Below are 26899 nucleotides of genomic sequence, written 5' to 3'. Positions count from 1 at the left end.
AACTGTACTCAACACTGGGGTGGCAGACTCCTGTTGCCACCTACTTCTTAACCAGAGCAGGAGCAGAGTCAGGTACCTACCTGGGTGGCTCTACCTGTGGACAGCACCCATTTACCCGTCAGAACCTGACTCTTCAGCTGTGAAGTGGGAAGACAGTCCCAACATCCAACAGGCGGAGCTGGGAGTTCAAATCCTGCCTTCCAAAAAGTGTGTGACCTTGGGCAAAGCACTACCACTTGGGGTCTCAGTTCCCACCTCTGTTAAGTAGGAATAATTATGGTTCCTCCTTCTAGAGTGATTGAGGATGAAACCTTGGAAATTTGTACTTGGAAACCTTATATTTTGCGAAGTTTCATTCAATAGAACCCGTTATCACCAACGGGAGTGTTTACTCTCCCGCCCCTGGGAAGTCTGCCTTGGGCGTTAGCCACTCTGTTCACACCTAGATTAGAGCCCTAGCACTTACCAGATCCACCCTGCATGGTAATGAGCCACACACAGGTGTCAAGCCCAGAGTTAGAGAACTGTCCTGGGGCAACACATCAGCCTGTTCCCTCCCCCGCCAATGCCAGCCCACTGCAAGGTTTGTGAATGGATGGAAGCCTGGTGCTTGATCAATACTCATTCCAAGCAGGCCGTCTCATCTTCCTGGAGTACCAGCTGAGTTGTCTCCAGGAGGCAAGTAACTGCGTGTGCAGCCAGGCATGGGTATGAGCAACCTGAAAGCCTGTGTGCAACTTCCAGGTCCTCTCCTTTTGGTCTCATAAGTTGTGGGGGTGTTTGTGTGTGCACGCAGGTGGGGGAATGAGTATCCACTATCCCCAAATGTGCAGGCTTCCTCTGGCGGGCCTGCCATGGGTTTGGCTCCCAGTCCCAGCAGTGTAGTCCTCCATTTCCTCTTTAGGAGAGCCTTTTACTTACAAACCTCAAGGTCCCAAGTGTTGTGGGCAGGGCCAGGTGGTCTGTATTAGACTAAGTGAGAAATGGGGGTGTCTGGGACCCCAATCACCACTCACCACCACTGTCTATGCATTAAAGCTTGGGGCACTGCCCCCATCTCTCTTTCAGGGCTTGTCTGGCCTCTGGGGAGGACGGCGACTCCTTCTACCTCGGCAGCTCTTTCCTCCCACTCATAGGGCACTCACTAGTTTCCAGGCCCTTCCCGAAGGCGCCTTCCCCTCTGGCTTGGATGGGCCCCTAGGCCAGCGAGCTTCGGCCCACCCATTTCCTGTGCTGCCCAACTCCGCCCTGACTCGGGGTGGAAAATTTCTCTCCTTAAGATGGGCGGTTCCTTCTCCTTCCTTCCCGGCCAGCCAGGAAGGTCCAATTCGAGTGGGGAAGGAGGTTGGGCCCCCAGGCCTCCTCCGGCCAGAGAGGGAAGTGACTCGCCCGCAGACATACAACTGCGGGACCAAGCTGGGCCAACTTGGAAAGCTCCGCAATCCATCTGGGGGAGGATTCACGCCCTGCCAATGCCAAACCGTTTTTTCACTCAGGGTCTCGGCGCCACCTGCCGGCGGAGCACGGCGCCGCACTTGCCAGAAAAGGCTCTCTTCCCGCCGGGGACCAAATAATCAGAACACTGGAACGCTGAGAATATTTATTTATCTATGCGCCCAGGAGGCTGGCCCCTAAACTTAAATATCCAGCACGGAGCCTTGGCCCTCCCGACTGTGGGTGGGTGCAAGAATGGGTCCTGGAGCCCTCATCTAGGGCAGTGGAACCCAGGGACCAGAAGTGGGATGCCCCTGAGCCAGCAGCTGCCAAGAGCTGCCACAGATGAAAAGGAGATGGGAGCCAGCCACTCATCCCAATCCTAGAGACACCAAGGGAAGTGCAAGATGCTTTGGGCCACACTGCCAGACTAAAGGTTGGCCAACCTGGGGTGCATACATCAAGTGGAGGTCCAGTGCCACGGGCAGAGCCTGTAGCCCAGGTACCTGCCTCAGTGCCAACTAGCCTGACAGGAGAGGGGCTTGGCAGCTATGCTTCTTGAGGGACCCAGGCCTTGCCCTCCTGTGGAATGAGATGGTATGGGGGGAAGCAGGCACTATAGTCTGAGTACTTACTGATGGGGCAGTTTCTGAGCCTTTTGCATGGGTATATGCCCACCCCCACCACACTCCCAGCTCTTCAGAGGTTGATGTGGAAGGCGTCTTGCAGCCACTGGTCACGGGCATTGTGCGTCTGGGGCACAGTTAGGGGAGGTGGGTCCGGGGGCAGGCTGGCATCAGGAGGTTCATCATCATCAGATAGGCCAGCATCAGGTGGGTAGGAGCTGTCTGAATGCAGGGAGGATGACAGGTCCTGGCACAGGCTCAAGTCTTGGCACAGGTGCTTGTAGTCCTGGATTGACTCGTATAGGCCCCACAGCTGGCACAGCAGGGACATGTCCAGCTGCCGCAACCCCACCTGAAAAAGACTGAGGGTGGGCTGGGGTTGGGGTGCAGGTCACCCTCAGCCCAAGCCACAGCCATAGCCAATCTTCCCACACTTTCTAAGCACAAATTTTTGTGGACTTAGACACCACCTGCAAGCTATGAATCTTTAGGCAAGTCACTGATCCTTATCTGTAAAGAGGTGATAACATTCATCTAGAAAGATGGAATGCAATACGACGAGAAAAACATTGAAAAACACGTGGTAACTACTGCCATAAACGGTAACTCTAATTAGTATTGTTATAATTAGTATTGTTAAAGGTATTAGTATATATCCCTTCTGACCCAACCGGCTTCTGCATGTCCTGAGACCCAGGCCTGGTTCCGCTGCCTCTGGGCTCCGCCCCACCTAGGGACTCTCGTGATCGGGAGCATCCCCCCCCCCCCGCCCCCTCGCGCGTCAAACCCCCTGGCCCGGGGCCCAGCTACTCACCATCTCCTTGCGCAGCGCCGCTAATGCTGAGTCGAGGTTGACAGGACGCCGCAGGCCAGGGGGACCGGCGGCAGGTCCAGCGTTGGCGGTGCCTGTGGCGCCGCGGGGCCCTTCAGGGACGCGGGCCGCACGGCTCAGCTCATCGTGGATACGGCTGCGCTGGCTGTAGACGCGCTCCAGCTCCCGCCACGAGCCCCCGCTCGCATTAAGGAGACCGCTGAGGCCGCGCGGTAGCGGCGGGAGTCCGGCCAGGTCGCAGCCCGCGCCGCCCGGCACCTCAGCCGAGGGCAACCCATTCATGGCCCGGCCGGCGCGGGCGACGATGCCGCCTCCTTCCCTCTAACGCACCGCGCGGGCTCCCGCCCGCAGGGCCCGCACCCTGGGGCCCCACCGGCCCAGCCCAGCCGCAGCCCGCAGGCCGCGCTTTGTTCCTTTCCGGACGCCTCCGACTCCTCCCCTGCCCCACCCCCGCATGGGCGGAGCCTCCCTTAAAAGGGCAACGGCTGTGGGACCAGGCCGCCCCTGTAGAGGAGAGCCGAGTAAAGAGAATGGGTCACGGACAGAAAGGAGACAGAAAAAGTGGAGCGGGAAAAGTGGTGGGCATGGTTCCTTTACAGTTCTTTGTGCTCCACCGCAACACTGTGTTTCATTATTCTGTCCAATTATAACTCCCAAGGAAAAGGATCTAAAAGTGGGGGTCAGGAGGCTGGGGTAAAGCCATACCTGGTCCCTAACTTTCAACCTGACTCCTTGTCAGTGTCTGAGTACCTGGGCTGAGCGTGAGGTGGGAAAGGATGAGGCGGTCTCAGGATGCTTCAGGAAAGAAGCTACCAAGGGGATTAGAATCCCCATTTCACTCAAGGGTGGGGAAAGAGCACTAATGGCTCAGGAGGCTACAGAGGTGCTGCAGAGGCCCATCCCTCTTGTTCCTGACTTTGAGGAGGCAACTATCTCATAGTCCTCTCCCTCCCTGTCATCCTCTGAGTGGGGAAACTGAGTGGAAACAAGCCCAACTCATGTCTCAGGGAATCAAGGGGATCAGATAGTGGTAGGGTGAGAGATCAAAAGCAGGAAAAAGGCAAGTGGAGCTGGGGCTGGCATGCACACTCAGAACCACAAAAAGAACAAATCACACAAGAGGAACAGCTATTTTTCTAGAGGGTTTTTCTCAAGCGGGGTCTCTCAGTGTTGCAGCTGCTGCAGGCTGTGCAGGGCTTCAGCACAAGCCCGGATAAGGCTACACAGCTGGATGCTAGTCTCCAGGGAGGTGCTAGAGCCCAGTTCAGCTGAGGCCCAGGTCAGCTTCTGCAGGAGGGCCTCCTGTGTGCTTGCCACAACATCTGCATTTGGAGGCACAGCAGGAGGGGGTGTCCCCTGGGCTGCCTTGAGCCCTGCTGCAGCTCCCTCACAGTGCTCTGGACGGGGTACTGGGGGCTGAGGGGTGGGACGAGAGCCTGCGGGGAGCTCCAAGGCAGAGGCGAGTTGGTGTTCTCGAGCTTGGGAAAGGGCGGCCTGGGCATTCAGAGCTAAAAGAGGAGAAATCGGGTGGAATGGTCAGAATGCCTGGCCCACCTCGGCCCTGAGCCGCCTCCTTACTCTCTACTGCTCTGCTCTTTCTGTGCTTCAGATGTTTTCCCTGCCACTCTATAGGGCAACTATTCATTTTCTCCTTTGTATCAGATTTACTTATGTCCTTGATTCATCTCTCCCATCAGGACTATGCCTTATTGAGCTGGGTCCCTCCACTGTGTCTAGCACACAGGAGGTGCTCAGTGCTCTTACCGAATGAATGCTCCCCTATAGAGCTAAAAGGAGAAAGCACCTTATATCTGCCCCACTCATGGACGGTACTGTCACTTCCCAGGACTACTGTTCCCAGGGCTCTATCACCACATTTCTCCACCAAGCACACTTAGCCCCTCACCCGGATTATCTTTATCCACGTCTGAATCGAGCTCCTGACAAGCCACGCAGTAGATCTGCCGCTGTTTGTTTTGGAGGAGGATCGTCTAGGGACCAGAAAGCACAGGGGGCAGCGGTGAGACGCCAGGCAAGGGTCCGGAAGAGGAGCAGTTGGGGAAGGACCGTGCGGCCTACTCTGTGGCGCCATCCCCGCTCCCACGTCCCAAGCCTCTCCTCACCCCGCAGTCGGCGCACGTCTCGCCCAGCATGCGGTAACCACGCAGCAGGTAGTCGCCCATGAGCGAGGAGATGCGATTCTGCCGCTCCCGTCGAGCTTGCAGCACCTTCGTCTCCGCTTCGGTCGGGGGCTCCCAGCAGAAATCGTCGACCTCTGGGGAAAGAAAGGCACAAAGGGCCTGGGGCTCTAGCCGAAGCAGGCTGCCCCCCGTACCTCACAGCCGCAGACCCCGCAGCTCCAGCGCTCACCTGCACCATTCAGAGCCATGTTGCCGTTGTCGCCGAGGCTCAACGGAAGTGACGCACAGGCAGAGCGCCTTTCCCCGGCTCCTCCCCCTCCGTGGGGGGCCAACGCCGAGGGTGGAAATGACGTAGGAGCGCTTCTCCGCCGTCGCGACGCCCGGAGTGGGACCCTGTGCAGTTCGCGCCCCCCAGCGGGAGCCCAGTGGACAAAAAGTTTCGACTGGCGGCGCGGAAGGAGAGGCTTCGCGGTAACGGCTCAGATCGCAGCGCCCGGAAGTGACTGCGCAGGCGCCCCTCCTGCCCCCCGCCTCCCGCTCTGCAGGGGTTTCCCTTTCCGCACGGGCCGGACCTTTGACAGGCGGGACGGTGGCGTCATCACAACACCCTCGCTAATAACCAACGGCCCCTTTTCAGGCCTCAGTACTTGTCGCTTCAACCTGCAAGGCAGGCCAGGCGGAGAGCATTCTCGCTTTCTGTACCTTTCAGCCTATCTGCGTGTTTGGTGTCCCAGTCGCTCCATTCCCTACCAACCCTAAGGCCTGGGACTGACACAAAGTCATCTCCTACCTTCTTGAAGTTAAGCCCGCAAAAAGCTTGTTGCCTGAAAAAGCGCCGTACTGGGCATGCGCAGTTCCGGTAGCAGCCCCAGCCGAGAAACGCTTGCTGGAGAGTGAGCGTGACGGGCTTATTTCACACGTCGGGGACCGTTATGCTTTTCCTGGGTGAGCTGCTGTTAAAAATACTCGTGCTCCCTAACATTGGTCTTGGTGATTTTTTTTCTCTTCTGTGTTCTTTTCCATTCACATCCTCTCTCCTTTTAGGTTGGAGAAGCCAGAAGTGCGGCCGGCAGTCCAAGGCTGTACACTGGGCAGTGGAGGAGCTAGGCCTTAGCGCCCCCCCCCCGCCCCCCGCAGTGTCATCATCAGCCTCCTCCTTTGTTTAGACAGCACATGATTCTTCCATATCACTTGAAGACTGGGTGCCCTCCTCCTGGCGCCACCTCCCTTCTGCATAGACTCTTTGGAACTGCCATTTTCTGACCCTTGCTGCCTCTTGCTTACTTGGAGAGCCCTGTGCCCTCTTCACTCTCCGTCTACCAGCAGTGTACCTGACTTAGGGCCTGACCCCGGGTCAGTTCTGCTAAGCTGGCTTGAGGGACTCTTGGACTCTAGCCTGTATGCACAGGCCTTCCAAGTCCTCACTGTCTTCAGCCCTGAATTCTTCAGTGCACCCCTCTGTGTCACCATCATGGCCAACATCCGTTCAACAGCCTATTCCGATTTTCACTCATCCATTTATTCCCTTTCATTTCCTCAGGACAACCTTATGGGGTAGACACTACAGTTACCCCCACTTTACAGAGCAGGAAACTGAGTAATTCTTTTAAAATATAAATTAGATTATGTCACTCTTTTCCTTAAAACTCTTTGGCATCTCCCCATAACATGGGGAGATGAAAACCCAAAGTCCTTACTATGGTTTCCAATGTCCTACAAATCTGACCCTTGGCCCTCTCATCTTCTCCCACCCTCCCTGCATTCTTCCTCTCCCACTACTCAAGGGGATTCCCATCACCTTTCTCCACTCAAGGCCCCTCCCTGCCTCAAGTTCCACAGGAGGGTGGACAAGGCACAGGCCTGGAATCAGGCAGGCCTGGGTTTGATCCTGCACCTGCTGCTTACTGGCTATGCTGCCTGGAGTAACTTACCTCACCTCTCTGGATGTCAGTTCCTCATCTGCAAAACAGGACAAGTTATACCTACTTAGCAGGCCAGCTCCAGCTGGAAGGCAATGTGGCTGTGATTGCTGAGTCGAGGAGTTCCAATTGTGAAATAGATAATGTCGCTAACAACCTTGCTGCCCAATAGAGGGTTTTGGGATGGCAATGTTTTCAGCTAACTGGAAACAAGTCACAGCTGATCAAACTATCTAAAGCACTATATGGATACCCATGCAGGGGCCCTTTCTCTGATGAGACTGACAGGAATCAAGCTGTTGATCGACCTCGCACTTCCCAGATTGCCTCCATCTCTGCCTGGATCCATCATTGTACCAGACATGGCAACATGCCAACCATAACTGAATGGGCACAAAGTAAAGGACTCTATACTCCTGAGTCCTTCCCAGTCCTTGATGGAGTGGGCACATAGAAGGTCCCAGAAGTGCTGGCGATAAAGCCAATTTACAGCAGTCATGGTTGGCAGACCGGCTGTCTGGGAAGCAGTGAGCTTGGGCTCTTTCATACCCATCCCTCACTAAAGAATTCAGACACTCTCTTGTGAGTAGCCCAACACCTGTGGCACTGTTGACATAGCAGTAGTTAGGCCCATTCCTGAGTGGAGGCACACACAATGGTGGCATTTTCACACACAGCTCAATTACAGCACCCCCCTCTTGACTGCCTCATTTGAGGGAGTTGTTGGGTTCTCATGGCAAGGACTGGCTTATGCCGCATAGCTGTGACTCTGGAAATCATAACATATTACTGTATTTTCACACTAACAGGCTCTGCAAAGGGGTCGGCTTTCCTTTTTGTTTTTCACTGCAATGTGAATTGACCTGACATTTCTGTGAAACAGGCAAGGGCCAGATGATATACAGTGATAAAAATAATAATACTTAGCTTTAGTGTATATTTTCTTTGGGCTAGGCACTGTGCTAAGAGCTTTTCATGAATTCTCTCGTTTAATCCTCAGGACAATGCTGAGGCAGGTCTTATCATTAACCCCGATTTGCACATGAGGAAGCTGAGGCTTGGACGGGTCTGCAGCCTAATTCTCACCAGTGGACTTCTCCTGCATTTGAAAGGTGGAGAGGAGTGGTGGGGCTGAAGACCCTCTCTGAATTATCAAGAGTAAAGATAGGTTCATTTCACTTTCCAGTCCCATCTCTCAGGGCCCTTCACAGTATATGGCACATCAGAGGGACTCAGTGACAGCCACTTTCAGTAAAGTGTCATTGGAGACACATGCTTCAGGGCAGAAATATCCCCTACAGGTCTCTGAAACTTCCAACCCTCATCTTTATTTTTATTTATTTATTTAATCCTCACCTAGGATATTTTTTCCATGGAATTTTTTTTTTTTTTTTTTTTTTAGAGAGAATGGAAGTGAGGGAGAGGGGGAGAGAGAAACATCAATGTGACAGAGACATATCGATTGGTTGCCTCCTACCTGCACCCCAACCTGGGCTTAGGATGAACCAGCAACCCAGGTATGTGCCCTTGACCAGGGATCAAACCTGCTTCCCTTCAGTGCACGGGCCGATGCTTTAACCACTGAGCACACCAGCCAGGGCAAAACCAACCCTCATCTTTAGAACTGATGTGCAGCACCCCCTCACTCACACCCCCCCCAAAACCTAGAAGCTTCCCAAAGACATTCAGAACTCAGAAGGCACAGAGCCTGGCAACAGTCTGCCCTTTTTTTTTTTTTTTTTTTTTTAAATATATCTTTATTGATTTCAGAGAGAGGAAGGGAGAGAGAGAGAGAGAAACATCAATGATGAGAGAGTCATTGATCAGCTGCAGTCCGCAACCCGGGCATGTGCCCTGACCCGGAATCGAACCCCGATCTCCTGGATCCTAGGTCGATGCTCAGCCGCTGAGCCATGCCTGGTCGGGCCAGTCTGCCCTTTCAATGGTACCTCTCCTCCCACCAGCCATCCCATCGTGGCTCCTAGACCCAGATACTAATGAAAAGAATTAATGTATACCGAGTACTTACTATGTGACCAGCATCTACTAAGGACTTCCTAAGTATATGCTCCTTTGATTCTGTTTACAAATGAGGAAACAGGCATAGAGAAGTTCAAGAATTTTTCCAATTCACATGGCTGGTACAGAATGCAGCCAGGAAAAATTAATGCCAGAAAATAACCATTGTGCTATGCTGCCTCCTGAAACATAACTTCCATTATGCAGGAGGCTGCTGCCCTGTCCAGCCGATTCCCCTAACAAGGCATTAGGAGCCTGGGTTTGAGCCCTGGCCAGTGTGTCTCGGTGATTAGAGCATTGGTTCGTGCAAAGGGCCATGGGTTCAATTCCCGGTCAAGGTCATGTACCTGGGTTGCAGGTTTGATCCCTGGGTGAGTCAGGGCACATGTGACAGGCAACCAATCAATGTGGCTCTCCCACATCGATGTTTCTCGCTCTCTCACCCTCCCTCCCTTCTACTCTCTGAAAAAGCAATGGAAAAAATATCCTCAGATGAGAATTAACAAAAAACAAAATTTAAATTTAAAAAATCAATGGAAAAAATATTCTCCGGTGAGGATTTAAAAAAAAAGGCAACTCTGTCACCAAGTGGAGGAGGGACTGGAGCAGGTAGAAATGGTGGGGAGACCTGTTAGGCAGCAGGAACTATCTGAAATGACCGCAGAGGTCATGGTCTCCTTGGACTTACAGGAGAACTTATGTCTTGGAGGCATGAAAATGAGCGAGTAGATGCTAGGAAGATGGGGTGCTGGTGTGGTGGCACAGGAGCTGAGGATAGAAAAGGCGGTTAGGCCAAAGACACCACGCACGTGGGCTGCTGCAGTCTGCCCTGCAGATCACCGGTCATCCTTGTTCCAGGCTGACGTGTGCTATGTCCACCCGGGCTCCCCTGCCTGAAGGCTTCCTTTTGGGTTGCACCCTTGGGAGGCCCGACTGGCCGGGAGGAGACTAGGGTAATATTTATTTCCCCAGCTCCCTCCCTGAGGGCCGCAGGTGGACAGATGCTGCAGGTCTCTGCTGAAGGCCACAGCTCCAGCTCTCGTGGCCCCACTCCAGGTGCAGGTTACAGGGGAGTGTCTCCCTCTCGCAGTCGCTTGAGTGGGGCTCTGCTTCCCTCTGCTGCCCTTGGTGATCTCCTTAGCCCTTGGTAAACAGTTTCTCCATTCTTGTTCCCTCAGTCACCCATTTGGGGGTGCTCTCTGTCTCCTGCTGGGTCCCCATGAGCTTAAGGAGTTTGGCAATGACAATAGACAATAGTTATTGAGCACTCATGTCCCAAACTGAGCTGGGGGCTTGTTTTCTCTGCTCCGAGTCACTGCTCTGTGAGCGGCCCCTGAGAAGGGCTGCCGTTACCCCCATCCTACTCTCAGCAGCACTGGACACTGTTGGCCACACCCTCCCCCCCCCACACTCACTCCTCTTGGCTCTTCCTGCATCGCACTCCTGGATTTCCTCTCTGCTCCCTCCAGCTCTTCTGAGTCACCTCTGACGCCGCCTTCTCTCCCAGACCTGGGAGTGGTGACCTCCCTAGTTCACCTTGGCCCTCTTCTCTCCTGAGCTGAGCCCATCTTTTCCCGTGGCCAGAAATGCCCCTTTTGCTGAGGACCCTGAGTCTACCTCTCCGGGCATCTCCACTCGGACAACACAAGCATCCGAATCTCAGCAAGTCCCAGCCAGAGCTATTCATGCCACCTGTCTCTCCGGCACCCCTGACTTCTCCCAGTTTCTAGATTCCATCTCCCAAATACGTCTCCACGGCATCCAAGCTGGATCAGCAACAGCACCCCCTCTGGCCCTGATACAGTCCCATCGCAATGAAAATAAAACCGAGATTCCTCCCAGGGCCTTCCACCTCCCAAAGCGCTCTCTCCCCCTTCCCACCCTGCTACTCCACGGGCCTCTCAATTCCTAGAACTGAATCTCTTTCCCATCCCTCAGCCCTGAGTGCCCCTTTGGGAACTGTCTCTTCACCGCAGTCCCCTCAGTCCCTCGGGCCTCCTGCAGGCTTCCTCCGGTCGGCTGGCTGCTCACCAAGTTAACTCCGGTTCCTCCTCCAGCTTCCAGCTTAGAAGTCCCTTTGGCAGAGGGGCTTCCTGGACCTCCAGATCCCACCGCCACTCTTGTTCCCTTGCTCTTCTGTCACAGCACTGACCTCTATTGTAGCCACAGCCAAGTGTGAGTTGATTTGTCACATGTCCATCTCCCCCAACATGGAAGCTCCAGGAAGACAAGGATTACTTCTATTTCTTAGCAAGAGCTTAGCATGTGGTAGGTTCTCAGTTTGTTGAATGACTAGAGAATAATAGAGAATGCTGAGGTTTAGGAACATTAAGACTCTAACCCAGGTCTGTTGATTACGCTGTGTTCCAAGGTGAGCCACTGCCTGCTCTAGGCAGAGGTTCAGACGAGTGTGAGGCAAAAATGACTATCAAGTGCTCAGCCACACACACGGCAGGTGGTAAACTCTCAGTATTATTCCTGCCTCAGTGTGTGACCTGAGCCCTGAGAGCAGGTGGAGCTGCCCCTCCCACCCTCTCCTGGATCCCAACAGCAAGGAAACCCTGGGGACAAGGGACTGCCCCTGTCCCATCCCTGCAACACCAGCCCGGGCAGTTCAGGCAGGGGCTCCACTAACGGATTTCCCCCAGTCCTCCCCAAACTACCCGAATAAATCTACCCTCAAAGTAAAAACCATGAGTTCCCTGGACAGGTGGACCTGAAAGACAGATCCTGAACCTCCTCTCCTTCAGCCAGACTGCCATCTCTGGTGCCCAACAGGAGGGTTTGCTGCCACCCTGACTTGGCAGTGTCCTGCTCTGAATATACCCGGGTCACACCCACCCCCTGCTGAGTTCTGTGAGTCAGAGACTGAATCCTGGGGTGTCCTGGCCAGGCCTTCCCCCTTATGACCTGGGTCCCAGGATACTGTAACCCTCCAGGGCCTCCCTTCCCGACCAGTGGACAGGCCTGGCTCCTCTCCAGCCTTGCCCAAACTCAAGGCCTCTCCCCAGCCTCTGCCAACCCCTGCCCTGGGGCCCTGCTGTGCCCCTCCCCAGGCCCCTGGGCCCTCAAGCAGCACCCCCCTCCTCCCGGCTGTTAGCCTGGGAAGGGGGCCAGACCCTGAGCTCAGACCTTGGCGATTCCAGAGTGTCTGAGGCCCAGCGCCAGCCCGGCCAGACAAGCACAAGGGGGAGGGGGTACAGGGTGGGCACCAGGAAGCCATTTGGAGGGGGCTGGCAGGGAAGCTGGTTTCCAGCTTTGTTCGTTCTGCTCCTCTTCGGGACCCCTCACTGAGCCCCTGGCCAAAGGGCAGCGCCCCCTCAGCCTCTGGCCGAAGAAGAGTGGACCAGAACAATCGGGAAACGACTTTGGGGTGATAGGACCCCCTCACGTGCAAGGGAGGCCGGGAAAAGGCTGAGGCCTGGGTTCCAGCCCCACCTGGCCTCCCCTCCTCGCGTGCCCTGGGCAAGGCCGCTCCTCGGCCCCCAGCCTCGGTTGCCCGCCCCATGGGCGGGCGCGGTCCAGGCCGGCCCCCGCCCCGCCCGGAGGAATCCGGGGGCCGCGCGGCGCGCCAGGTGAGGGCCCTCTGGACCCGGCCCAGCGCGGCGGTTCCGGCGGGCGGGCGTCTGGGCGGGGACCGCCCCCAGCCTCCGCTCGCCCGCACCTCCTGGCTCCTCCAGGCGGGAGCGGCGACGCTTTAAACAGAAAAAAAACTGTCTCCCTGGCCGGGGGCCAGCGTCCCAGCCCCCTCGCCGCCGCGCCGCGCCGCAGCCAGGGAAAACAACTCACTTCTCCCCGGGTCCTGCCCGCGCGCCTGCTTCCCGGCCGCCGGAGCCCAGCCGGCCGCGGGCGGCGCGCAGCGGGCCGGCCGCCCGCCTCCCTCCCGCGCTCCTCCTCGCCGCCTCGCCCGGCTGCGGCCTCCTCGCGCCTGCCTCCGTCTAGGGCCTTCGCGGGCCCCGGCCGGCTGGCGGCTGGGCTGCTTTCCGGGCGGTGGAAAGTTCTGGGCTCCCGCGGTCCAGCCCCCATCTCCCGGCCTCGCGTGGGCCCCGGCCCGCGCCCGCTGTCCGCTCCCAGCGCGCTCCCTCCGTCCCTGCCCCGCGCGGCCTGTCTCCCTCGCCCGGGGCTCCCCCGGCTCGCTGCCCGCCTTGGGCGCCCGGACCGCAGCCCCGTCCGGGCGCGCCCCGGATGCCCGGGCCCCGAGGGGCTGCCGGCGGCCTGGCCCCTGAGATGCGCGGGGCGGGGGCGGAGGGGCTGCTGGCGCTGCTCCTGCTGCTGCTGCTGCCGCTGCTGGGCCCCGGCGGCGGGGCCGAGGGGGGGCCGACGGGCGAGCGGGGCGCCGGCGGGGGCGGGGCGCTGGCCCGCGAGCGCTTCAAGGTGGTCTTCGCGCCGGTGATCTGCAAGCGGACCTGCCTCAAGGGCCAGTGTCGGGACAGTTGTCAGCAGGGCTCCAACATGACGCTCATCGGAGAGAACGGCCACAGCACCGACACGCTCACGGGCTCCGGCTTCCGCGTGGGTGAGGGCCCCGGGGCACGGGCTGGGGAGCGGGGAAGGCCGGACAAGTGCGGGGTACACGGCAGAGTAGGCAGAGCAGCTCTCTGGGGACCTGGGCCCCAGGGCCATCAGGGGACTTGGGAGGCTGGAGTCCTGGGGGCAGAGTTCCGAGGGCTGCATGGTTGCCAGGACTTCACAGCTCTGCCTTAGGGCCGAGGCCCAAGTAAGGTGTGGGGTGATGCTGGGGTCCTGGGTGACACGGGCCTCTAGGAAGGTGCTGGGCTCTGAAACAGAGTCAGGGTCAGCACACCCGGGCTTTGAGGGATGAGAGCTGGGGGCAGCAGATCTCAGAGGAGGGGTAAACATTCCCCCAAGAAACAGACTTGCTGGAAGAAACAGGAAAAGTCATTAAAAATGTCTAAAGTCAGGCCTGCCAGGGTAGACACCTGCATGCTCCAGGAGGAGGAGCTAAGGTCAGGGTTGGGGGTGAGGGACTTACTTACTGGTAAGGTCTGGGAGGGGAGGGGTGTTGAGGCCCAACAAGTGGGGTACAAGCCTGGAAGTAGGGGCTGGTCTGTGCCTTCACCCCTCCTTTTCCTGGTGTCCCATCTGTGCCATTATGGAGGACATAAGCCCTCAACACCTCTGCCTCAGAGGCACTCAGTCCCCCTGCCAACAAGCTCTTATGACTGCCCAGTTCTGCCTGCAGCCCACCCCTTCCCCAGCATCTCTCTTCAAAGGGCCAGGCCTGGGGCTCAGCTCTCCTCCCCCAGGGCCCTGTGGGCCAAGCGGAGGGAGGTGTCCCAGCAGTAATTACCCTCCTGGACAGGGTGATTAGGCTGGGCCCAGGATGGCACCAGCAAAACAGCCCCTCTTACACATTCCTATACTCACAGACCCGAGGAACTGAGATGGTTCATAGTTCTCATGAGGGGTGTGTGTGTTTGTATGTGCACATGGCACACACACAGGAGCATGCATGGGCTTTGGTGTGGCACAGTGATTAAGTACTTGTTTCTTTGTGCTGTTGTCTTAGGTGCATGTCTCCATTCACTATGGGAGTGGTAATGTGAACCTGTGTTGGTGTCAGAATGAGTCTATGAGTGTGTGTGAGACAAGATGACTGTGCATGTGAGTGTATGTGGGCTGGACCTCCCAGACCCCCTGGCCATCCTGCCCAGGCTGCTGTCTCCATCCCTGCTGCCCACATCCCCCAGGCTTGGCGCCCAGGCCAGTGGGCGGGTGTCACTGGGAGGTCACTCTCACCGCTATGGGTGACTCACTGGGAGGCAGGAAGGAGAGGATCCTGCCTCCCCCGGCCCAGGACACACCCCTTTTGCCCTGAAAGTCCTGGCCCCAAGAGGCCAGGCAGGATGGGCTGGGCTGGGATGCTCTTAGCCAGGCTCCCATGGCCATGGAGTTGGGCTGACCCTCTGAGCTCCTTCAGGTGTCCAGGAGAGCAGCACCCCCACCTTTCCATCCTGGAAAGTGAGGGCAGCTGAGCCTGGTATGTGAGCTCAGGGCCCCAAGGCTGGATGTCAGGTTGGAATGTGAGTGTGTGTGACAGAGACTAAGGTCCCAGCCTCTCAGTCACTCCATTCATTCCCCCTGCACCTCTTCTGGAGCCCATAGCTGAGGCATACCTGGCCCTGCCCCTCAAAGCACCTTTTATTGTGTGGGAGACAGACATGACTATAATAACCAAGTCAAGTGCCAGGCAGAGCTGGAGCAGAGGGTGATAACGCAGGAGAGGGAACAGGGGTGGTTGGGATATGAGGAGAAACTGGCACCCAAAGGATAAGATCTGAATGTACAGAGATGGGCACAGGGCTCTGAAGTGGAGGGAATGGCATGAATAAAGCCCCGAGGCAGAGGATGTGGCTCCTTTGTAGTGGGAGTTGAGTCCTGGGGCGTGGAAAATGCAGAGGGATGGGCTGAAGGAAGGCTCATTCTGGACCGCAAGAGCCTTAAATGTCCCAGCAAGGAAGCCAGCCATGAGCAGGGGTGTGACTATGCAAGGGCTTTGCTTGCGGTGGGTTCTGGGGAAGGGGATGCTGGGATGTGAACAAACAGAAGAAAAGCAGGGGGCCAAGGAGGAATCTGGGTGGCAGGGCTTGAAGCAAGAGAGGGGCAGAGGGCATGGGGAGGAGGGGAGACGGATTCATGAGACAGTACAGAGGCCAGAACTGGGCAGGGTGGGAACAGGAGGGATGGGCCTCCAGGCTCAGTTATGAGTGACCAGGGCAGGCAGGGATCCCTAGTAGTCCAAGGTCAGAGGAGGTGGGCAGAAGGATGCTGATTTCTGACAGTGTCGCCTGGGTGGAGGTGCCCAAGAGAGGTCCCGGGGAGCTGTAGCTACAAGTGTGGGCATTGTTGGCAGTGGTGAGATGTGGACACTAGGATGGCAAAGCAGAGAGAGGGAAGGATGGGGAGAGCCCAGAGAGGGCTGAGGCCCGAATCAAAGGGGGGATTTAGAAGAAGAGGAAGTGTCAGGTAGAGACCGCATTCCAGGAAAGGCCCTGAAAGCCAGAGGAGAAAAGCCTATTCCATCCATACCAGTTGCCACTACTTATGAACTACCCTCTGTGTACCAGGCACTGTGCTAAGCATTTGTACAGACATTTCCTCATTTACTAGACACAGCATTCCTACAGACGGGGACACTGAGGCACAGGGAGGGGAAGTAACTTCTCAGGGCCACACAATTGGCACATGGCCTCCTAGCTAGGATTTAAGCCCAAGGCTTAGAGCTCCAGAAGCCAGCGCGGGCAGAAGGATTTGGGGGATCCTACAGGGCAGTTTCTGTGTGTTTACGATGTGTTTACAAAAACCAGGTTCTCAAGGACAGAGCCAGTGGGTGGCAAGGAAGTAGGAAGGAGGGGGGAAGACAGGATGTGGGTGAGGGTCTGGGCCTGGGTGCTGGATGCTGGGGGTGGGGTTGGCCTGAGCCCTGGCCCACCTCCTCTCCCCAGTGGTGTGCCCTCTGCCCTGCATGAATGGCGGCCAGTGCTCCTCCCGAAACCAGTGCCTGTGTCCTCCGGACTTCACGGGTCGCTTCTGCCAGGTGCCTGCAGGAGGAGCTGGCGGGGGCACGGGCGGCTCGGGCCCTGGGCTGGGCCGGGCTGGAGCCCTGTCCACCGGCGCGCTGCCGCCCCTGGCTCCGGAGAGCGAGCCGGTGGCCAGCAAGCACGCCATCTACGCCGTCCAGGTGATCGCCGACCCTCCCGGGCCCGGGGAGGGGGCCCCTGCCCAGCATGCAGCCTTCCTGGTGCCCCTAGGGCCAGGACAGATCTCAGCAGAAGGTACCGGGCGACAGGACAGACCTGGGGAGGCCGAAGTGGGCGGGCGCTAGGGTGGCGGGACGGGCAGAGGCGAGCCCCGAGGAGCTCCTGGCTGCCAGCCCCCCCACGGGGCAGCCCTGAGGCCACCGTGCCCCGCCCCCAGTGCAGGCCCCGCCCCCCATGGTGAACGTGCGCGTCCACCACCCACCCGAGGCCTCTGTCCAAGTGCACCGCATTGAGGGGTTGAATGCCGAGGGCCCAGCCCCTTCCCAGCACCTGCTGCAGCACCCCAAGCCCCAGCACCCCCGACCACCCACCCAGAAGCCCCTGGGCCGCTGCTTCCAGGACACGCTGCCCAAGCAGGCCGTGAGTGAATCCACAGACCCCGCTGGACCTGGACCCGCCCTGCGGTCTCTCAGGGTTGCCTTGTGCCAGTTCACGGGGTTGCTCAAAACTGGGGGTCTGCGGCCTGAGGAGGGAGGTTGGGTGGGGGCTGAGCGCCCTGTGACCTGGTTCATACTCCTCCCCTTAGTGTGGCAGCAATCCCCTCCCAGGCCTCACAAAGCAGGAGGACTGCTGCGGGAGCATCGGTACTGCCTGGGGCCAGAGCAAGTGCCACAAGTGCCCCCAGCTGCAGTGTGAGTGCCTAGGCTCAGGGATACCCCCTACTTCAGGGTGGACCCACCCACACCCCTCCTAGCCCACCAAATTCCCCTATATCCCACTCTGCCCCTCTCCTGTGCCCTCCCTGCCCTCCCTGCAGGCCCTCAGTGCCCTCCCCTGCCACACTCTCCTCTTTCTGCAGACACAGGGGTGCAGAAGCCAGGGCCTGTACGTGGGGAAGTGGGTGCTGACTGCCCCCAGGGCTACAAGAGACTCAACAGCACCCACTGCCAGGGTATGGCCAGCCAGGAGATTCTGTGGGCTGGAGGGGCAGGCCAGTTGTCCCTGGGGGAGGTACCAAGGCATGCAAGGGAGGAGAGGGGGCTGGGCAGGACCTTGAGGGTCTTGGAGCAGCTTGCTGTCACCCTATGGCCCCAGACTAGAGGGACCAAACTCCCACTTACCACAGACATCAATGAGTGCGCAATGCCCGGCATGTGTCGCCATGGTGACTGCCTCAACAACCCTGGCTCCTATCGCTGCGTCTGCCCACCTGGCCATAGCTTGGGCCCTTCCCGCACACAGTGCATTGGTGAGATTGGGGGCTTGGGTTCCTGGGAGGTCACAAGGCATGGGCTGGAGGGGTAAGGCTACAAGCAGCAGGGTCAGAGGTCAGAGTGGGATCAAGAGTTGAATGCAGGAGGAACAAGGCCCAGAGCAGTGGGGTCAAAAATCAGGGAAGGTAAAGAGTCACCTAAGATCTGGGGTTAGAGGTCACATGGGGTCAGGGACTATATGGAGTCAGGGTCATAGAAGACTATGGACTTGATGGGTAGGAGGGATAAAGTCTAGAACAGCTAGAATTGGGTCAATGGGGTCAGTGGTCACAGAGGTTTCAGAGGTCACATGAGGTCAGAGTAACAGGTTCAGGAGTCACATAAATTCAGGGTCATATGGGGTTAGGGGTTACATGAGGATCAAGGGTTATCTGCCAGAGAAGCCAGGTCTGGAGCAGCTGGGAAGAGAGACATGGCAGTGTTTAGGCCCAGATGCCAATGCCCATCACTGGCCCCTGCAGCAGACAAGCCAGAGGAGAAGAGCCTGTGTTTCCGCCTGGTGAGCCCTGAGCACCAGTGCCAGCACCCGCTGACCACGCGCCTCACCCGCCAGCTCTGCTGCTGCAGTGTCGGCAAGGCCTGGGGAGCGAGGTGTCAGCGCTGCCCCGCTGATGGCACCGGTGAGCCTGGGGCCTGTGGGGCTAGGGCTGGCTAGCTGTGTGCCTGCCCAGGAAATAGCCACTTCTTTACCCCTTGCTCTGGCCACAGCTGCCTTCAAGGAGATCTGTCCTGCTGGAAAGGGGTACCACATCCTCACTTCCCACCAGACACTCACCATTCAGGGTGAAAGTGACTTTTCCCTTTTCCTGCACCCGGACGGGCCACCCAAGCCCCAGCAGCTGCCTGAGAGCCCCAGCCGGGGGCCACCACCTGAGAACACAGAGGAAGAGAGAGGTCTGACCTGACCCTTTCCATTCTCTGACAGATGCTGAACCCCTAGCTAGACCTAACCCCTTGATTCCTAATCCACAGACATGACCTCAGAGTCTAACCTCTAACTTCTAATCCCTGTCCTAACCACTGACCCCTAGAGCTGACCCTCTCACCCTCAGCAAGATTGTAACCCAAGGATTTAACCCCTGATGGGCAAGATTTGGCCATCCATTTCCCTCCAGATCTGTTCCTCTGACCCCAGAACCCCTTTGATTTCTAGACCAGGGCATTGATTCAGCCCAAATGCTGGCCCTAGATGTGACCTTCTGACCCTTGACCCAGGGATTTGACCCTAGCTATAACCTCCTAAGCTCTGTTCTATAACCCAAGGACCTTGACCAACCAATCACTCCCCATACCTGTTCCCCTGACCTGTGATATAAACCCTCCCTGACCCCAGGATCTAACCCTTGACACTCGACCCAGAGACATGATTGTTGAACCCTTAGAGACCCTGACCACAAATACCCGACCGCAGATCACAGACTTGACTCCCTTCCCCCAGCTCAACACTTAATGGCACCATCTTCTTCCCTCTTAGGGGTGAGCACAGACTCAGTGAGTATGAGAACCCAGGCGGGAGGGACAGGGAGGCAAAGAAGACACAGAGGGCTCATGCTGCTGTCACCTGCAGCCAGTGATCGAGGAACAGTCAGCACAGCAGAGTCACCCGACCGCCACCACATCTCCTGCCAGGCCCTACCCTGGTGAGATGGGCACCGCAGGGACCAGTCCTCAAGGGCTGTCACTGCTGGGGGAAGTTGACAGCCTAGTCACCAGGGGGCGGTGAAGCTGGGTGTAAAGTTCCCAGCTGATGGCCTGTGGAGAGAGGGGCCACTCTTCCACCCTCCTCACCCTCTGATGGGCGTGTGCTGCTGCCCCCAGAGCTGATCTCCCGGCCCTCTCCCTCCACTGTACGCTGGTTCCTGCCGGACTTGCCCCCATTAGAGATCGCCCCTACTCAGGTCACAGGTAAGACCTGCCCACCTAGGCCACACCCTGGGTAAACCATGTCCCCTAGCTCAGTTTTCCTCCTTTCCTGCCTTCCTCCAATCATTCTGGAGATATAATACTTACCTGGGGCTTACTGTGTGCCAGGCCCTGGGGACCCCTCCGTGTGCAGCAGAGACCCCACTCTACCCTCAAATGATCTGGGTATTATGGTGGTCAACCCAGCCTGAAAGCATTTATTCAAAAAAAACATTTATTGAGCACCTACTATGTGCCAGACACTGTTTAAGTGCTAGGATATAGTAGTAAACAAAAGAGACAAAAATTCCCTGTCCTTGCAGAGTAGGCAGACAACAAACAGATTAATGAGAAAAATCTAGTGTGTCTCATAAATGCTATGAAAAAAATAAACCAGAGAAGAAAGGAAGTCTGGGGGTTGTGATAATATGTAGGGTGGAAATGAGAGAAGGCTTTCTGAGCAGGGCTTTAAAGATTGTTAGAAATTAAAGAGGAGAAGGTTGGTGAAAAAACATTCCAAGTGAAGTTAAGTTTGGGCAAAGCCAATGGAAACATGAAACTGGTGGAAGAGGGAGAAACCACACACAGATCAGAGTTTCTGAACCAGAGCAGGGCCGGCACAGGGAGCCTTGTTAAGAGGCTTGGGTTTGATCCCAAAGGCTGTGGGAAGTGTCTGCAGGGTTTGGGGCATCATAATTGCTAGCTATGGCTGAGCAGTCGCCCTGTGCTGGGCACTGACTGAAGAGTTCTACATACTAAATATCATTTAGCCTCTCATAGTCTGTGAAATGGACACCGTTGGCCTCATTTTCCAATGAGAAAACTGAGGCTCAGAGAGGTTCAGTAACTTGCCCCAGGTCACACAGCCAAACTAGATTCAAGCCCATGTCTTTGTGAATTCCAAAGCCACAAGGGAGCTGCCAGCCTGACTGAAACCCAGAGGCTAGATTTACTCCTGGGGTGAGGGCTTGGGTGGAAGATGGCTGCCCTGGAGGCCTGCACTGGCTAGGACAACCCAGTGACAGCCATGGGGATGTGGGAATATGAGGAAGAGGCACCTGGGGAGGGTTCTCAGAGGAGGAGGTGTTGAGAATGCCTAAGGGGAGGCACTGGAGGCGAAGAGAACAGCCTGCCAAAGCCCACTGGCCAGGAGTGTTTGGAGCAGGGTAGAGTTCAGCATCGAGACCTAGGCTGCATGAAGATGGGGGGGGGGAGATGGGGGCAGGGGAGGGACGAAAAGGAGGGAGAGGTAGGAGACAAGAAGTCCTGGGACTGGTGACAAAGAGGGTAGGAGGGGTTCCTGGATCTGACCACTTACGCACAACTGTGGGGCAAGCCACAAGTCCCAGGAAACCAGCCTGCCTTGGGAGGGGAGAATATCAACCAGTGGGGGGCTAGGTCCCCGAGGCAAGGGGGTGTTGAGAGTCACGGGGCTAGAGGATAGTGGTGTGACTGAGGCTGCAGGGTTTAAAATATTGAAGTGACTGGGGTCAGGGTCTAGTGAGTGGGGACAGAATATCAAAGGTTCTGGAGTTGAGGAGATAGGCATGTCAGGGACCTGGGGTCACAGTGTGGGGTCACCTGGGATGGAGGTGTAGGAAATCCTAGGATTGGAGTGTGGGTGTACAGGGTCCTGAGGTCACAGCGTGACCAGGCTCAGGTATCGGAATCATTAGGAATGGGGTATGGAGGTCCGTACGGGGACGTGGTGGAAAGTGAGGGCCCCTCCCAACCCTGCCCTCAGAGACAGATGAGTGCCGGCTGAACCAGAACATCTGTGGCCACGGAGAGTGCATCCAGGGCCCCTCCGGCTACTCCTGCGTTTGCAACCCGGGCTACAGGTCGCACCCGCAGCACCACTACTGCGTGGGTGAGCGGAGCGGGCCGAGTGGGTGGCCCGGGGACCCCGACCCCCGGCGCTGGCCCCCGACCCCGTTTGACGCCTCTCTGCCCGCGTCCTTCAGACGTGAACGAGTGTGAGGCGGAGCCGTGCGGCACCGGCAGGGGCATCTGCATGAACACCGGCGGCTCCTACAACTGCCACTGCAACCGCGGCTACCGCCTGCACGTGGGCGCCGGCGGGCGCTCGTGCGTGGGTGAGCAGGGCCGGGGCGGGGCGGCGGGGCTGAGTGCATGGGGGGCGCCTCCCGACGGCTGCGGAACCCCCCGCGCCGCCCCTTGCCCTCCGCTCGCGCCCCTTCTTCCGCTCAGACCTGAATGAGTGCGCCAAGCCCCACCTGTGCGGCGACGGCGGCTTCTGCATCAACTTTCCCGGCCACTACAAGTGCAACTGCTACCCTGGCTACCGACTCAAGGCCTCCCGACCGCCTGTGTGCGAAGGTGGGGGAGACGCCATCCAGGCCCACCGGGGTCCTCGGCTGTCCCCGGACCTGGGGAGGGGGCAGGGGACCTGAACCGCCTCTGCCCAGCTCAGAGCCTCTCAGAGGTTGGGGTCCGGAAGCCCAGAGGGGCCGGTTCGCCTTGTTTACCGTGATGGGGGAGGCCCTGCGGAGGACCCTGAGCGCCAGGCCGGCCGCCTAGTTCCCAAACGGGTCCTCCTCTCTCCCTCCCGCGCAGACATCGACGAGTGCCGGGATCCTAGCTCCTGCCCCGATGGCAGATGCGAGAACAAACCTGGGAGCTTCAAGTGCATCGCCTGCCAGCCTGGCTACCGCAGCCAGGGGGGCGGGGCCTGTCGCGGTGAGGGCGGGGTCTGGGCTACCTTTTAGGGCAGAGGGCGGAGCTTCCAAGGCAAATGAGAGGGCGCCATCTCGGAGTTGTTCCCACGGGAGGGGGGGGCTGAGTGGTCTCCAGGTGAGGCGGGGGCGGGGCTAGTGGCCGTGAGAGTCTCCTCTAGGGCGGGGCCTCCCGGGAATACATGGACACCCCCGGCCCACCTACCCACCCTCCCCACCCCCGCCCACCCAACCCCCGGCCGGGAGGGGACGCGGGAGGGGACCCGTGCAGTGGGGCAGAGTCCGAGACAAGCTTCCCCCACAGACGTGAACGAATGCGCCGAGGGCAGCCCCTGCTCGCCGGGCTGGTGCGAGAACCTCCCGGGCTCCTTCCGCTGCACGTGCGCCCAGGGCTACGCGCCCGCGCCAGACGGCCGCAGCTGCCAGGGTGAGCTCTTGTCTCCTGGCCGTGGACAGGAGTGGGAAAAGGGTAGCAGAAGCTTGAGACAGCTCCCCCATCCTGGCACTCTGACACACATCCTATGCCCTGCAGATGTGGACGAGTGTGAGTCTGGGGATATGTGTGACAATGGCATCTGCACCAACACGCCAGGCTCCTTTCAGTGTCAGTGCCTCTCTGGCTATCATCTGTCAAGGGACAGGAGCCGCTGTGAGGGTAAGGAGGGCCTAGAGCTGGGGGGCTGACCTGTCCCTACCCCACAACCTTCACTGCCCAGGCCCCAAGTCCAGGAGATGGTAAACAAGCCAGGCGTTCCCATATCCCCCCCATCCAGATCCAAGATGGGGCATGGAGTGTGGCCCTGCCCTGGGGCTTTGCAGGGAAGCCTTGGCAGCCTCAGGCTGTGTGAGGGGGTCAGCCACTGAGATTCTCCACTTCTTTGGTCCCCTACAGATATTGATGAGTGTGACTTCCCTGCAGCTTGCATTGGGGGTGATTGCATCAACACCAATGGCTCCTACCGATGTCTCTGTCCCCAGGGGCACCGGCTGGTAGGCGGCAGGAAGTGTCAAGGTATGAGGGGGATTGGGTGTGAGCTCCTGAGGAGGAATGGCAGAGAGCAGTAATCTTCTAGACACATTGTTGACCTGTCTGTCTTTACGTTTATCCGTCCACTCAGTCCTCCTTCCATTCTTTCACTTAGAACAACAGCAACAATGACAGTAATTATGAGGTGCCTACTATGTGCCAAATCACCCTTACATGTATTCATACAAGAGTTTACTGAGAACGTACTATTTGCCAGGTGCTGTACTATGTACTAGGTATTGAGCAATGACCCAGGGCTCCCAGCTAGGAGAGGCTGATGTGTAAACTGATTCTTACAGTTCAGGGTGCTGGGTGTCAAAAGTGGTCCGGACTAGTGATTAATTGCAATGGAGTGGTGACAGTTGAATCAAAACCTGAAGCATGAATAGGATTCCCTAAAGCATATGTGTTCCCTAAGCAGAGAGAGAAGCATGGGATGGTATTCCAGGGCCAAAGACAGTATTTGCAAACCACAGAGATCCGGAAGGAGCTAGTTGTGTTTTTAGGAGAGAGTAGACACCTGTACCCTAAACATATACTAGAGGGTGTTGGTGGTTTAGAGTAAAAGGTGATGAGACTTAAAGATATTGGAAGACCAAAATGAAAAGTTCTCAAATGCTGAGCTGAAAGTTAGGATTTCATTCTGTTGTCAGTGGGAGCAATTGAAAGTTTTATGAAGAATAAAGTCTGCCTCTGTTCACATATCTACCCACATGCAGACAAACAGGAGAGGACTTCCTGTTGTGTGTACTTTGAAATCAAAGTGAAAATTCGGTTTCTGAACTTGTGTGAGTCCCTTGAAGCTCACCCCCAGGGTAAGGAGCTGGTTTTCCTCTGAGAAGCTCTTCCTCTCCCTCTCTCCCCAAAGACATAGATGAGTGCAGCCAGGACCCGGGCCTGTGCCTTCCCCATGGGGCCTGTGAGAACCTGCAGGGCTCCTATGTCTGCGTCTGTGATGAGGGCTTCATGCCCACCCAGGACCAGCACGGCTGTGAGGGTGAGTGCCTCCCAGTCCCTCCTCTGACCAGGGTGACTGCCCTGAGCTGCAGCTGGGGGTCAGAGATGTATCCTGGTCCCACCCTCAGGAATTTGGGGAACAGGGAGAAATCTCTTTTGCCTGGAAGTGTCCAGTGGGGCCACACCTGGCAGGATAGCCCCAAATGCGAGTTTGAGGATGGAGCTTGGCTATAACTGGGTGGCTCTGAGGAGCCAGGGAATGTGGGGAAGCAGAGGGAGGAGGTTGGTGGGCAGTGTGGACAGGAAAATACAGTCTGCAGGACCCTAAGCAGCCCTTTCCTCCCCTCAGAGGTGGAGCAGCCCCACCACAAGAAGGAGTGCTACCTTAACTTCGATGACACGGTGTTCTGCGACAGTGTGCTGGCCACCAATGTCACCCAGCAAGAGTGCTGCTGCTCTCTGGGGGCTGGCTGGGGAGACCACTGCGAGATCTATCCCTGCCCAGTCTACAGCTCAGGTCAGGAGACGGCAGGCCCTTTCCCTTCCTAGAGCCTGTTTTTTCATTAGGAAATGGGTTGGGGGAAATGAAGTGGAGAGCTCCCACCTGAGCCACAGCCAGCACACAGGCACATGCTGCTCAATCCTGCCTCCTTCCTTCCGCTCTCATTCCATAGCTGAGTTCCACAGCCTCTGCCCAGATGGGAAGGGCTACACCCAGGACAACAACATTGTCAACTACGGCATCCCAGCCCACCGGGGTAAGCTAGGACAGGGCTCCGCCCACCAAGATTTGGACCTTCCCCAACCCCCAACGGAGCAGGTGATTGCGTGGCCCCACCCACACCACCATAGTCCGTCCAGCCCCCCCACCAAGCCCCACCCATCACTCACTGTCAGTGCAGGAAAGGCCTCACCCACTGAGTGCGCTCTGCTCTGGTGGTAAGCCTGGTTTACATCTGGGGATGGCCAGAGCTCAGTGGCCCCGCAGGGAGAGGCCGCTGGGCGCCCATGGTTTGTCACTTTGCAGACATCGACGAGTGCATATTGTTTGGGGCGGAGATCTGCAAGGAGGGCAAGTGCGTGAATACACAGCCTGGCTACGAGTGCTATTGCAAGCAAGGCTTCTACTACGACGGGAACCTGCTGGAGTGCGTGGGTGAGTGCAGCCGGCCCGGTGGCCAGGACAAAGCGGCCAGGAGACACGCATGACTCTGGGCCGGCTGCTATCCCTTGCGCTTTCCTCCCCGCAGATGTGGACGAGTGCTTGGATGAATCCAACTGCCGGAATGGAGTGTGTGAGAACACGCGGGGCGGCTACCGGTGCGCCTGCACGCCCCCGGCTGAGTACAGCCCGGCGCAGCGTCAGTGTCTGAGCCCCGAGGAGATGGGTGAGGCCGAGGCCTGCTGGGGAACAGGAGGAAGGGGGGGGGCTGGGACAAGCTTTGACCATCACACCCAACCATCCCTCGCTGTCCTAGATGTGGACGAGTGCCAGGACACCGCAGCATGCCGCCCTGGCCGCTGTGTCAACCTACCAGGCTCCTACCGCTGCGAGTGTCGTCCGCCCTGGGTGCCTGGGCCCTCGGGCCGAGACTGCCAGCTTCCCGAGAGCCCGGCTGGTGAGGGCGAGGGTCCTCCTGGGCTGATTCCAGGGCTGCCTGCCATGTGCAAGCCCCAGGGCGTAGGCGTGTGGTCCTCGCTTTGAGCTTCTCCCTGATGCCTGGTCCGCTTCCGCAGAGCGCGCCCCGGAGCGGCGAGAGGCGTGCTGGGCCCAGCGTGGAGACGACGGCATGTGTGCAGGGCCCCTGGCTGGGCCCCCACTCACCTTCGAGGACTGTTGCTGTCGCCAGGGCCGCGGTTGGGGCGCCCAGTGCCGCCCGTGTCCACCCCGTGGCGCTGGTAAGCTGATTAGAGAAGGGTTGCCCAGAGAGTAGGGGGGCAGGAGCGGCGATGCATCGGCCGTGCTGACCACTGACCGCCCCTCCCAGGATCCCAGTGCCCGACATCACAGAGTGAGAGCAATTCCTTCTGGGACGCGAGCCCCCTACTGCTGGGGAAGCCACGGCGAGGTGAGTGTAGCGGGGGGCAGAGCGGACAGAAGCAAGGGTCACAGCCATTGCCGGGGGCGGTGCTGACATCTGTGTTCTGCCGCGGGCGCAGAAGAGGACAGCTCAGAGGAGGATTCGGACGAGTGCCGCTGTGTGAGCGGCCGCTGCGTGCCGCGGCCCGGCGGAGCCGTGTGCGAGTGTCCGGGTGGCTTCCAGCTCGACGCCTCCCGAGCGCGCTGCGTGGGTGAGCTGGGTGGAGGAGGGCGAGGGGGGCGGGGCGGGGCCCTGCCGAATCCCGCTGGG

The 26899-nt window shown here is 58.0% G+C and overlaps 3 protein-coding genes across 7 annotated transcripts in view; 1 reads left to right on the top strand and 2 right to left on the bottom strand.

Annotated features, from left to right (window-relative positions):
• Positions 1 to 1586: 1586 nt before the first annotated feature.
• On the bottom strand, positions 1587 to 4400 carry FAM89B (family with sequence similarity 89 member B). 2 transcript variants are annotated; one of them, XM_081155660.1, is made up of 2 exons: positions 2875 to 4400; positions 1587 to 2412 (listed from the first exon to the last, which is right to left on the bottom strand). In XM_081155660.1, exons 1-2 carry the CDS (start codon positions 3172 to 3174, stop codon positions 2134 to 2136), a joined length of 579 nt encoding a protein of 192 aa, XP_081011786.1. In that variant the 5' UTR covers positions 3175 to 4400; the 3' UTR covers positions 1587 to 2133. The 2 variants fall into 2 exon arrangements, with proteins under 2 accessions (XP_081011786.1, XP_081011785.1); XM_081155659.1 differs by having other exon boundaries at positions 1587 to 2433; positions 2875 to 4180.
• Positions 4057 to 25560, bottom strand: ZNRD2 (zinc ribbon domain containing 2; the record flags this gene model as incomplete). 3 transcript variants are annotated; one of them, XM_081155658.1, is made up of 6 exons in its annotated part: positions 25440 to 25560; positions 11003 to 11263; positions 5263 to 9739; positions 5016 to 5167; positions 4799 to 4883; positions 4057 to 4400 (listed from the first exon to the last, which is right to left on the bottom strand). In XM_081155658.1, exons 3-6 carry the CDS (start codon positions 5279 to 5281, stop codon positions 4057 to 4059), a joined length of 600 nt encoding a protein of 199 aa, XP_081011784.1. In that variant the 5' UTR covers positions 5282 to 9739; positions 11003 to 11263; positions 25440 to 25560. The 3 variants fall into 3 exon arrangements, with proteins under 3 accessions (XP_081011784.1, XP_081011782.1, XP_081011783.1); XM_081155656.1 differs by having other exon boundaries at positions 5263 to 11263; XM_081155657.1 differs by lacking the exon at positions 25440 to 25560 and adding an exon at positions 12761 to 13083 and having other exon boundaries at positions 5263 to 11263.
• LTBP3 (latent transforming growth factor beta binding protein 3) overlaps positions 13108 to 26899 on the top strand; it is a 14521-nt gene continuing 729 nt past the window's right edge. The window contains exons 1-27 of one of the 2 annotated variants that reach the window (XM_081155645.1): positions 13109 to 13487; positions 16438 to 16767; positions 16910 to 17112; positions 17279 to 17384; positions 17552 to 17644; positions 17819 to 17941; positions 18428 to 18586; positions 18675 to 18860; positions 19441 to 19457; positions 19534 to 19606; positions 19785 to 19871; positions 21613 to 21738; positions 21833 to 21964; positions 22080 to 22208; positions 22446 to 22568; positions 22869 to 22991; positions 23097 to 23219; positions 23457 to 23576; positions 24460 to 24588; positions 24898 to 25065; positions 25223 to 25306; positions 25576 to 25704; positions 25799 to 25936; positions 26027 to 26167; positions 26286 to 26447; positions 26537 to 26617; positions 26709 to 26840. In XM_081155645.1, coding sequence (XP_081011771.1) covers positions 13157 to 13487; positions 16438 to 16767; positions 16910 to 17112; positions 17279 to 17384; positions 17552 to 17644; positions 17819 to 17941; positions 18428 to 18586; positions 18675 to 18860; positions 19441 to 19457; positions 19534 to 19606; positions 19785 to 19871; positions 21613 to 21738; positions 21833 to 21964; positions 22080 to 22208; positions 22446 to 22568; positions 22869 to 22991; positions 23097 to 23219; positions 23457 to 23576; positions 24460 to 24588; positions 24898 to 25065; positions 25223 to 25306; positions 25576 to 25704; positions 25799 to 25936; positions 26027 to 26167; positions 26286 to 26447; positions 26537 to 26617; positions 26709 to 26840 — 3748 coding nt within the window. In that variant the 5' untranslated portion in view covers positions 13109 to 13156. Of the gene's footprint in view, positions 13488 to 16437; positions 16768 to 16909; positions 17113 to 17278; positions 17385 to 17551; positions 17645 to 17818; positions 17942 to 18427; positions 18587 to 18674; positions 18862 to 19440; positions 19458 to 19532; positions 19607 to 19784; positions 19872 to 21612; positions 21739 to 21832; positions 21965 to 22079; positions 22209 to 22445; positions 22569 to 22868; positions 22992 to 23096; positions 23220 to 23456; positions 23577 to 24459; positions 24589 to 24897; positions 25066 to 25222; positions 25307 to 25575; positions 25705 to 25798; positions 25937 to 26026; positions 26168 to 26285; positions 26448 to 26536; positions 26618 to 26708; positions 26841 to 26899 lie in introns of both variants that reach the window. The other variant, XM_081155646.1, reaches the window with a different exon arrangement.

Source organism: Miniopterus schreibersii (assembly GCF_964146895.1).
Source record: "Miniopterus schreibersii genome assembly, chromosome: 12".
NCBI classification, from domain to species: domain Eukaryota; kingdom Metazoa; phylum Chordata; class Mammalia; order Chiroptera; family Miniopteridae; genus Miniopterus; species Miniopterus schreibersii.
This window is presented reverse-complemented; position numbering and strand designations above follow the sequence as displayed.